Genomic DNA, 11,824 nt, shown 5'->3' on the forward strand with positions numbered 1-11,824 from the left:
AGTTCGGAAAGATGATTAAAAACTTAAGTTAGACGTTTGGTGTAGTAACTAAACTAAGATTTGTACAGTGTATATGTAATGACATTTATGAATAATATACACTATAATACATGATTCATACCATGTGTGTATAAATAAGATGAGCAATTGAAGTAGAGAGAGGATGAATCCTTGTTCTCTCACTGTGTAAGACTTTATGAAGTTTACCTCATGTTGGTACTTTTAGACTTTTTATTATTGTTTGATATTTACTCTTAATGTTATTGTCTTAGCTTGACACCTATGACCACACACCATTCGGTCTATGGAACATGACTTAAAAAATAATTAAGTTTTCATTGAGAATTTTGAGTAAAAGAGAAAGACTTATATATATTATGTGTGTCCATTGGTCAATTGATCTTATCACTCATGAGAGAGAATAGACTTGATCATGAATATATAAGAAAATAACACAATGATAATAAAATGATTAAAGAGGGCTAGTGTTATCGAGTAAGTCTAAGGTGCAACGAAACTAATATTTTATTTGGGTTGAAACAACTATATTATTCTTGACAGATACATAATAATTAGCTCCCAAGTGCATGAGCTCACATGACACATTTGTAAATATGAAACAAATTGTTGTATGAGATTTCTAGGTGCTGGAGTATTTGGTTTGGATCTTCCATTGTGTGTGAGTAGGAGATATTGATTTCGGATTCACCCATGACGAGTCAATCAAATCCACTTGGAACCAACTACCAAAAGACAATTGGTGGGGGTTGAGAGCAATTGGAGATATATATATATATATATATATATATATATATATATATATATATATATATATATATATATGTATGTATGTATGTATGTCTCGACAACTATAAAATAGGAGAATATAGGCAAACTCCTTTCTCCCTTGCAAGATGAATGTATAAAAATACTGAAAAAGAAAATTCTTTCTTCCCGTCTAACATAGAAAAACATAGAATTCAAGGTCTCCTAATCAAAGTGCAATGCTTGGATAAATGATATCGTGAAAATGACTAATATCGGATCTTTACGTCAATGTAAATTATTCATTGAACATAAAACCGTATTAGGATATACGAATTTCCATAATTTACAATTTTGCAAAATTTAACGTGTTTCATTAAAATTGTCTGACAAATATATTAATTAACTCTTTAAATGTAAAATACACAAACCCCTTCTTATCATACATGGTAAAAATTCGATGACCAAAGAGAGAGTATAATATTAACAAGCCGCGTGCGCCACACATAGTAAAATATTAATAATAAAGCCCTAAGGCATTGCACATGGTAATTTATCAAAAAGGCCCCTCTTTACACACTGTACAATTTCATTATAAAATAGTATGTGTCACACATAATAGGATTCAAGAGCGTGTAGAGCATTTTGTATTTTAATTATGATTTTCATTATTTCCCCTTATCTTAGTAACTAATTTTATATGCATCCTTCCATTATGATCATTTTATAATTACACCACATTTAATATTTTTTTATTTTTTTGATAAAGAATCCTATTTGAATTAGACTGCTCCGAAGCTAATATTATTAAATCTCAGATCAATTGATTGATCCTATAATTAAATATTATTAAAAAAATTTAAAATTATACATAATTTTTTTTTTATCATTCAAATTATCATTAATGGTAATTTTTTTTTTCAAATCTATGTAAGGGTAGATGGATTGGGATCAGTATCAATAAAACAGTTCAGAAGGCTTTTCTATCCTCTGGTTTTTGTTTTTTGTTTTTATACAATTATATAAATATCTCAAAAGTTTCTTCACGTTTTTTCTATTGGGTTACGGAAGACTAAATTAAAACCATGGGAAATTTTTGGATATTTGTTTTGTCAATCAAAGTTAGAGTTCTCTGTATATAATATTTATCAAATTTTTAATATTTAAAATATATTTAACATAATATTAGAAAATTATAAAAGCTCTAAACATATTTTTTTTTTCATAGGGAAAGCTTTTTTTAAAAGCACTTTAAGTACAAAATTTTTGTCATCCCAAAAAAAGATAAAAGTTTTTGGTTACACAATTAAAAATAAAAAAATCAGTAAAAATAATTAAAAAGCCAGGGTATGTAATACTTTGAACAAACCTAATCGAATTTTGGGTCAAATGATATAAGTGAGACCTTTGAAAATGTGGGGCAATTAAAAAATTAAACCAATAATGGGGATGAACAAAATGATGGGTAAAGGAAAGTCATGAATGGCCTAACTATTTTATTGACTATAAATTAAACAAAAAGCGCATAATTCTAAACAGCAATAAAAAAATGATAGTAAGAAACAAAAAGACAAAAGCAAAAACAAAAACAAAGCTATATATATTTTTTTAACACAAAGTAAGAACAGCGTACACGTGCACATGGGTTTCGACTGTTTAGTCTTCCTTACTTATTACAAAAGGTCCTCTCTCTCTCTCTCTCTCTCTCGCCTGTGCACATATCTCTAAGAACGGAAGCCAGCACCCATATCAACCCCGTAAATTATACAGTGATTGTGTTTAGTTTCTTTATTCCATTATGGAATAAAGAATGAAAGACAACAAATTTATCTAGAGAATAGAATTTGATACTCTCTGCACAATCATTCCTCTGCATTCTTTCTTTGCTTTTCTTTTTCTTACTTGAACATTCATTCTCCTGTTAAGGTTCCTTTCTTGGGAAACAAACATCTTCCTCATTCTGCATCCTTTGTCTCTTCCCATTATCTTAAATAGTGTCTCTTTCTTTCTTGGATGAAATTCTCTGTCAAAAATGGGTGAAGAAGATTTCTTAACTACACTTCCTCTTGATAGGACTGTTGAACAGGTTCTCATTTTTTTGTTGTTATTTACGATGTTATCTGAAATAAATCTTTTTGCAATAATTCCACCACCTCTTTGTGTTCTGAAACTAGTGATTCAGTGTTTGTAAATTAAAATGCTGATTTTGTCTTGCAAATTTATTGGGATTTTTGGGCAGGCAATTCTATCTATAAAGAAGGGTTCTCATCTTTTGAAGTGTGGAAGAAGAGGGAAGCCCAAATTTTGCCCTTTCAGGCTCTCCTTGGTAACTTTATTTTGCATGCTAGTGCTTTGTGATTTTTCAGAGTTTATGTTTAATTTTGCACAGAAAACTTGAGTACTAAAAATCCATTTGGAACTTCATAAACACGTGTTTAGGGTTGGACATGGAACCTCTTTCTTTTTCTGTTTTTTTTTCCTTACTTTTTTTTACCATTGTCTGCTAATTAGCTGCTGTCTACATTTCTTTTAGAATAATTGTTTTTTGTCATCTGCTTGTATTCAAGTGTTTTGTTAAGGTATAATATATCTACATAAATTCTTGCAATAGACTGAACTGATATGAAGACTGAGAAAAGTTGAATGCTTTAGGCATTGTGTTGTACACAACAATAATCGGTTTGTTCACCTCTGAAGAAGGCTGTTTTTGATTATTTGTTCAAAGTCACTGACATATAATTACTATTTTATTTTATTTATATTTTTAAACGTAATTAGTGGGGGTGGTTGAATTGTAAAAGAACTATGATTGTACTCAAGAGGGGTTTTTCAATGAAACTGTGGAGCAGAACTTACCACTGTTTGGATTGCACACTACAGAAAATTTATTATAACTATGGTTTACAGAATTATCTGTTGCTGTTCTCGACTGAATAACTTCCTTTTATGAATAGTATCTTTTAAATGCTTTTGAAACATTATTAAGTATGGTAAAGAAAGATAACCAATCCATGAGAGTATATCAGCTAACAGTATTTGGTCGATGAAAAACTACTATAAAGCTTACTTTAGAGTTTCTGGACTGTGTGATTCGTTTATGGAATTTTTTGGTCATCTACTTACTGATATGATAGATGAAAATATATATTCTTTGATCAAACATCTGTGTGCTCTGTATAAACCATTTAGATAATGCTTTCATTTGCACCATATTTGTAATGAGCTGACCAATGTCACATTTCTGTGACATTTACAATTGGATCTCCTGGAAAGTCATTTTCTTCTTCTTTGCATCAGTACCATTTAACAACCACTGTAAAAATTTAAGATGGATGCTTGCGACTTCAATTATTTTGCAGGATGAAAAATTCTTGATTTGGTATTCAGGGCAGAGAGAAAAGCAATTGAGATTAAGCTCAGTTACAAAGATTGTTACTGGGCAGAGGACTGTATGTAGCAAATGTGATTTTCTTATGTGAATTCTTTTGGTTATACTGCATCACACCGATGCACTTTTCATTTATATGCTAGTAAATTACCTTTGGCAGATAAATTTTCAGAGGCAACTTCAACCAGACAGAGAGCTGCAGTCTTTTTCACTTATCTATGCGAATGGCGAATGCTCACTTGATCTGGTAATAAAACTTGTTGGTCCATTTGCACATCTTTTTTGTTTTTTTTTTACCCATTTCAATTTTCCTCTCTCGGCCAAGATTGGTACCTCATTATCTTTCCTTTATTACCTTTTCATAGATATGCAAGGACAAAGTACAGGCTGATTCATGGTTTATTGGCTTGAGAGCTGTGATATTGAGGTGTCACCGTCCCAGACCGTACACTTCTTTGAGGGGCCAAAGAGGAATACAGAGCTGTGTTAATAGTCCAGCTAGTTATATCAGAAGGAAACATAATCTAGGGCTTGTAGAGGATGCCACTGAATTATCTCAGGTTTAAGATACTCCAACTCTTTGTAGTTTGCTGTATAAGATACTAGCAAGTACTAAATATTTATTGGTAGCTGTGATTTTCATCTTCAAAATGAATGTGTAGTATAGAATATGATTTGTTGGCATGGTCATAGTTAGTCAGTAATTCCAATTAAAAAAAAGTAAAGAAAAGAAAAGAGAAGGTATGTAACAGACCATTCTTAGGTTTCAGATACCATCCTATTCCTGTGTTACTTTAAGAGATACTGCTCTATCATGGTTTCAAATTAATCCACGAAGTTATTCCAATTTTGTGACTTTGATATGACTTTAAATGTAAGATGTAGGAACATATGTTTTGTATTATGCGTTTGGGTTTATTTTCTCTGAGAGCATCCTTGTTACTCCTAGTCCTTTGTTCATCTCCTAAATCCTGATTTTGGTCTATGTGTATATTCTGTTCCCCTGCTTTGCCTTTTTCATAACAGTAATGAAATTTTAGAATAATACATTTTACAGTTTACATGACCTTGCTTACACAAAAAATAATTCTGCTGCTGGATAAACTGATGCATGTACAGCTAGAGTAAAATAATTTTTTTAATATATATAAAATATGTGTGTGTATATACCTCAGTGAAAATTATTGGATGATAAGACAATGCTGCTATGATAATTTTTTAGTGTTTGAGATGAATGAAATCTGATGGCTGGATTACAAATGGATTCAGATATTGTATATTTAAAATTTCTCTCTCTCTCTCTCTCTCTCTCTCTCTATATATATATATATATATATATATATGTACATTCCTTTCAACAACTGACTGTCACTGATATGTATTTTCCTATAGTTGTTAAGGTGGACAGTCTGATTATCCATGTGAACTTTTTGTTTCTTCTCCTCAATTTGGAAAGAAATATGACATAATATCATCTTCATGATTAAAGAGTGTGACCAAGAATATATTGATTTTCTTTTTCTGTTTGTTGACAATGAAGATGACATTTTATCTGGTCATGATTAAAGAAAATATGCAGTCTTACCCTATATTTAATGGGGTTCAATATGTTTCATCTTGAAGGTACACAGCTTATGTGGCAGTCCTTCCCTCTCACTCTCAGAAAGGTGTTTTTCTGATGGCTTATCATATTCTTCAGAAAGCATTTATTCATCTGAATCAAGCTTATTACATATGCAACATGTAGCGAACATCTCAACTTCTAACTCTAACTGCAGTGAAACAGACAATTTCAAGAATTGGGGTTTGAATTATAATAGCACAGAGTGCCTAAAGAATAAGTCTCAGAGGTTTGTAGCGCCTACTCACAGGTCACCTCTACTAGAAAAAGAAGATGTTCTGAAGGATATCATGATCTGGGGAGAAGCAGTATATGGAGGACATATTTGTGGTGCTGGTGACTGTTGTACTAGCCAAAATAAAAAGGGGGTTCATGCTTTGTTGCCTAAATTGCTAGAATCAACCAAGATGTTAGACGTACAAAGTATAGCTTTGGGGGGGAAACATGCAGCCTTAGTTACAAAACAAGGGGAAGTTTTTTGTTGGGGAGAGGGGAAAGGTGGAAGGCTCGGGCACAAAGTTAATGTGGATATGAGCTACCCAAAGCTTGTTGAATCCCTGAATGGGGTAGTTGTTCTGTCTGTGTCATGTGGTGAATATCAAACATGTGCTCAGACAAAATCTGGTGAACTGTATATATGGGGGGACAATAATCATGGTGCTGATTTGGTTAGTGAAATGGGAAGTAGAAGCCACTGGCTTCCTCGTAAAGTTTGTGGCCCTTTAGATGGTGTAACTATAGCAAAGGTAGCATGTGGGGAGTGGCATACAGCAATTGTCACCTTCTCTGGTCAGTTATTTACGTATGGAGATGGAACTTTTGGGGTTCTTGGGCATGGGAATCTGCAAAATGTTTTCCAACCAAAAGAAGTTGAATCTCTAAGGGGTTTAAGGGTAAAATCTGTTGCATGTGGACCATGGCATACAGCTGCAATTGTGGAGATCATGGCTAATCGTTACAAATCTGTTGCCATTGGCGGAAAATTGTTCACATGGGGTGATGGTGATAAAGGGAGGCTTGGACATGCTGATGGACAGAGAAAGCTTTTACCAACGTGCATTGCACAACTTGTGGATTTTGATTTTGTTCAAGTTTCCTGTGGCAGAATGTTGACAGTTGGACTTACCAGTTCAGGGAAGGTTTATACAATGGGGAGTGCTGTGCATGGACAGTTAGGGAACCCACAGGCCAAGGATAAGTCAATAACAGTTGTTGAAGGGAAGCTAAAAGAGGAGTTTGTTAAGGAAATCTCATTGGGATCATATCATATTGCTGTCTTAACTTCACGTGGAAATGTTTACACATGGGGGAAGAATGTAAATGGACAGCTAGGATTAGGTGATATTCAAGATAGAAACTCACCAGCTTTTGTTGAGGCTTTGCGAGATAGGCAGGTGGAGAGCGTAGTTTGTGGAACTAGTTTAACTGCTGCAATTTGTTTACACAGATCTATCACTGTTAGTGATCAATCAGCCTGTAGTGGTTGTAAAATGCCTTTTGGTTTCAGGAGGAAGAAGCGTAACTGCTATAATTGTGGTCTTCTCTTTTGCAGTGCTTGTAGTAGGAAAAAAGTTACGAATGCAGCTTTGACACCAAATAGAGATAAGCCTTCTCGTGTCTGTGATACATGTTTCAACCATCTGCAGAAGGCCACATATTCAGGAAGATTGCTAAAATTGGAAAATCGTAGTCCAAGGAGTCTATTGAAATCACAAGGGTTCTTTTTTGAAGAAGAGGAAGAGAGGGGAGAACTGACTCCTGCAAGGGGTCAGTTACTTTCAGGTAAACAGATTTGTGATGCTGAAAGCAAAATTAGGGATCCAAAAAACTTGAAAACTAGAGGAGAAAGGCAGCAACACTTAGGATTGCAAAGGTGGGGGCAAGTCCCATGTCCAATCCAATTTGAAATGCACTGTGCTGATAATTCTCTGGCACTAGCTCCTCTTTCGAATAATCAAGTGTCTTCTCACTTGCTACTTTCTGCTGAATCAAATTCTAGTATTTCCATTGCCTTTAAAGAAGACAAAGTCTTGTCAGAATCAAACAAGACACTCACTGATGAAGTTCAGAGGCTGAGAGCTGAGGTGATTGCTCCATTTATGTTTCAAAGTTTTAAAGTTAAGATTACATCTCAGTATTTGCTTATATCATATTTGTTTCTTGTTTTTCTTCTGTTTATAGACACACACAAATGATTAAAAATTGGCTCGATGGCACACCCAAAGGATAACAATATCTTATATATGGTTTAGGCCATAGCAATTTAGGACACTATAGCACATCTTATCTTGTAATCTTGTGTAGTGATCCTGTAATGTTGGTAACATCAAACTGTTATGGTTGCCGAAATTTGCACTGTGTCTGCCTTTTAGCTCATAGACTACAACTTGACTTACTACCTGTTTAAGAATCCCACATTGATTAAATCTTGAGTTTGATATGCATTTTGCCTCATGACTTAACTTTGTGGTTTGGTTTCTGATCGGTTCCCAGCCAATTTCTACAGAAACAATGGAAAACACAAACAAATAAACAAAAAATGAGGGGATTTACAAGTGGATAAACTGACAATTAAAGGAGCTGATGACCTCCCACATCAGCTCAAAGACTGCCTAAAAACCCTAATTTTTTTCCTCCTCTTTTGCAATTCTAACTCTTATGTATACTGTCCATACATGTTTCGTAACTACCGAATCCCATTTCATAACTGCCCATACATACCATATATGCTCATAACTGTCTAATCCCATTTATTTCACCTAAATACTAGTCCTAACAGTTTCTCAATCATGGTATTAAGCCTATATAATATTATTCCATTTTTGTGAAAAACTTCCCTTGTCTATAAACTGGATCTGACTTGAATAGATTATTTTAAAATTGGTTTGAACATTGGAAAGAGTATGAACTATACCAATGTGTTTAATTTTTTTAAAACAGAGGTAAAACTTTATTGAATTATACTGTCTTCTCAATGAACCACCAGAAGCTTTCTGTATTCCAACTTCTATGAATAAACACTTATGAATTATTAATGTATACTGGGTCAAATTGCTGCTAAGTACACAAATTGAAAAAGTAATCAACCACCACCTCTTTTAAAACATTTACTTGGTCATCTGTTTTCTTTTCCTTTCATTGTTTTCAACCCTTGTTATGCTTTCCTTTACCCCAAATTCCTTCATAGTATTTCTGCGTAGGAATATTATAATGTTTTTCTTCAATTAGTAGGTATAGGGTTAGAATTGCATTTTGTGTTTGGGAATTCATTATGTTTCAAATATGAATACTAGTAAACCGAACTCATTGAGATTTTGCTAGGGGCTATGGTCTTGAAAGGTTTACATGCTTACCAATTAGCATCTAATCATTGCTTAGCCAAAACGTTAGGTGTTAGTAATACTACATTTTATAATGTCAAACTCAGTTATTGGTTTTCTGAAATTCCCCATTTCTTCAGGTTGTTTATAAGTTATATTTCATATTTTCTTGTTTATTTTTCGAGTGCTTTAAGTGTAGTCTCAGGCATGCACTAATTCAACTAAGAGTCCTTTACTCACTACAGGCGAAGAGTCTTGAAATGCAATGTCAAATTGGTGAACACAAGATTCAAGATTGCCAACAAAAAATTGAGGAGACCTGGTCTTTTGCGAGGGAGGAGGCTGCAAAGTGTAAAGCAGCAAAGGAGATTATAAAAGCTTTGGCAATAAGGGTAATTTTACTTTTCTTGCTATTACATGGGGTGATGAAAATATTTGTTTTGCAACTTGTGAAAGACTTACACCTCATCAGAGGATTTCACAAGCATGGCAGAGGCTCGAATATAGAACTTCTCTTTATAAGTTCTAATACTCCACTAGTTTTATTATCCTTTTTTTTTTTTTTTTTTTGAGATAATGATATTTTATGCCTTTTGATTCTATGAAATTTGTAAATGTTAGAAATTATGTAATCCAGATTGTTTGTTTGGGGACGAACCTTGGACTTGTTCTTTGATATCTAGGTTCATACATAAGAATTTTTTTTATTGAGGTCTCACTATAGAAGAGAGAAATAAAGAGGCTTAGAGGGATTTAAGGGTGTAACAAACTAGAATTTGAGAAACTTGAAGATAGGTGCTCGCAGTCCATTAGATGAAGAGGTTTGCAAGAATGTGGTGGAAAAGTTCTCATTAAAACATTGATATGATCATATGCTAAGGGTTTCATCATTGTGGCAAAGTTGCTAAAGGGTTATTATGGTTATGAATAATATAAATTTAAGGATTGCCAACAAAAAGAATTAAAAATATAGTTCATATATTTGGAGATCAATTGCCCTGTTACTGGAAATGAGTTTTTATATAATTCTTCCCTGCATTCTCAGCGGTCTTTGATATTAATCTTACTGGTGCAGCTTCATACAATGTCAGAAAAAGTCTCTGCCGGAACAGAAGCCAAAGATGGGGTGGTTGCAAATCTTCCACAAGTCACTACTGTACGGAATAATAGTCCCAAGCTTGACACTGCATGTCATATGTGTACTGATACTAATATGCTTCCGGAAGTTAAATTACCAAAAGACAGGAAAGTAGATTGTCTGTTTAACTCTCCTATCTTGTTTTCCGACACTTTGAAATCAGTGTATGGGAGAGACTTCCCTGATGACAACAATAAAAGATCAGTTGAAGATTCACATGTTGCAAAAGCAGAACCTCAACAGAAGGGACCTAAGTCATCCAAGCCCGAATGGGTGGAACAGTGTGAACCTGGCATATACATCACATTTACAACTTTGCAAAGTGGGCAGAAGGGGTTAAAGCGCGTAAGGTTTAGGTAACTTCTAATCAACTGATCTCCCATATGTTTTGAAAGTTTACTTTTTAGTTGTCTTGGTAGAATTCTTGTGTGCATTATAATCTGTTGCCTGTATTGATCAAAATAAGAGTTGAGTTGACAGTTGTTTCTACTTGCTTCTATATTTTGTAGCCGAAAGCGATTCACAGAGAAGGAAGCTGAACAATGGTGGGATGAGAATCAACTTCTGGTGTACCAAAAATATGGTATCGAGGAATATACAGATTCAAACCAAAATCAGATGAAGAGCTAATTTTTATACTAACTGAGAGTTTATGCTAGATTGGTGGTCTCCTAAAATTTTGGAAATGAACTCATAATCCCATGCTCCTAAAATAAAAGCACTGCAGGGGCTATTTGAGTCTCTTCCTTTTCAGCTAGTCTCCAGGTGGATGATGTTATATTTTGGAGAAAGCTTTCGGTTCATAAGATGAAAATTTCTTGTATTTAATTAGTATTTCATTCTCCCTCTGCAGTTGATGCAGAAGTTTCGGTGCATATTATATTAATCAATGTAAATGATTGGAAGGCCTGCTGATGAATTAAGGAACTGTACTTAAATCTGAAATATCGGGGTTCTTTATTGGTTGATGTAAATTATATATTGTTATCACGGGACCAGTTTCAAAATCTGGAATATTTTAATTTCAGCCATTTCAGGGTAATGATATGTCCAATGGTTTATGAACAAGTGAACACTAACACTATGTACTCAGTTGCAAGTGGATCGTTGCAAATCACAGTAACAAATTGCTTTAAACAACCAAATAACTACTATCTTAATGGCATAACAATCATTCTCTGTTTATTACTTTGTACCAGCGCTGACACAGCCAAAAATGAAATTTAACGGGCCATTATTAAAATAATATAAATAAAATTTAAATTAAAATAAATGTAAATAGTTATATTGATAAAATATTCATTAATTGATAATTGTTCTCGGCGTGATTTCATCATTTGAAAGTATTGTAAAATTATTTCATTGTTAATACTATCAAATAAATAATTCTCTATATAAACAACTAATGTAGGATCAAACTGAGTTAGTTCAGTCTTGAAAGTCGGCATGACTCAGTTCTGTTTCAAGTCAAATTATAAACCAAAGTAACTCGAGAAAAGGGTGTATGACTCATGTTCGACTTAAATTCATAACTTGAATTGATGATTTAAATTTGTGACTCATTAACAAAATGATATTTTTCTACTCATATA

The 11,824-nt window shown here is 33.5% G+C and overlaps 1 protein-coding gene across 2 annotated transcripts; it reads left to right on the forward strand.

Moving 5' to 3' along the window:
* The first annotated feature begins 2,430 nt into the window (after positions 1-2,430).
* LOC123205657 (PH, RCC1 and FYVE domains-containing protein 1) lies at positions 2,431-11,239 on the forward strand. 2 transcript variants are annotated; one of them, XM_044622677.1, is made up of 10 exons: positions 2,431-2,851; positions 3,005-3,091; positions 4,125-4,214; positions 4,314-4,400; positions 4,519-4,713; positions 5,777-5,820; positions 5,932-7,858; positions 9,340-9,486; positions 10,170-10,588; positions 10,742-11,239. In XM_044622677.1, the coding sequence occupies exons 1-10, from the start codon at positions 2,798-2,800 to the stop codon at positions 10,860-10,862; spliced, it is 3,171 nt and encodes a 1,056-aa protein (XP_044478612.1). In that variant the 5' UTR covers positions 2,431-2,797; the 3' UTR covers positions 10,863-11,239. The 2 variants fall into 2 exon arrangements, with proteins under 2 accessions (XP_044478612.1, XP_044478611.1); XM_044622676.1 differs by having other exon boundaries at positions 5,777-7,858.
* The last annotated feature ends 585 nt before the right edge of the window (positions 11,240-11,824 follow it).

This window comes from Mangifera indica, unplaced genomic scaffold (assembly GCF_011075055.1).
Source record: "Mangifera indica cultivar Alphonso unplaced genomic scaffold, CATAS_Mindica_2.1 Un_0011, whole genome shotgun sequence".
Lineage (NCBI taxonomy): Eukaryota > Viridiplantae > Streptophyta > Magnoliopsida > Sapindales > Anacardiaceae > Mangifera > Mangifera indica.

Excerpts from the sequence above, each read along its gene's own strand:
- LOC123205657 (XM_044622676.1), top strand. The coding sequence starts at position 2,798 with ATGGGTGAAGAAGATTTCTTAACTACACTTCCTCTTGATAGGACTGTT. Across the intron at positions 4,215-4,313 it reads TTGTTACTGGGCAGAGGACT|ATAAATTTTCAGAGGCAACT; the intron begins GTATGTAGCAAA and ends TACCTTTGGCAG. Across the intron at positions 9,487-10,169 it reads TAAAAGCTTTGGCAATAAGG|CTTCATACAATGTCAGAAAA; the intron begins GTAATTTTACTT and ends TTACTGGTGCAG.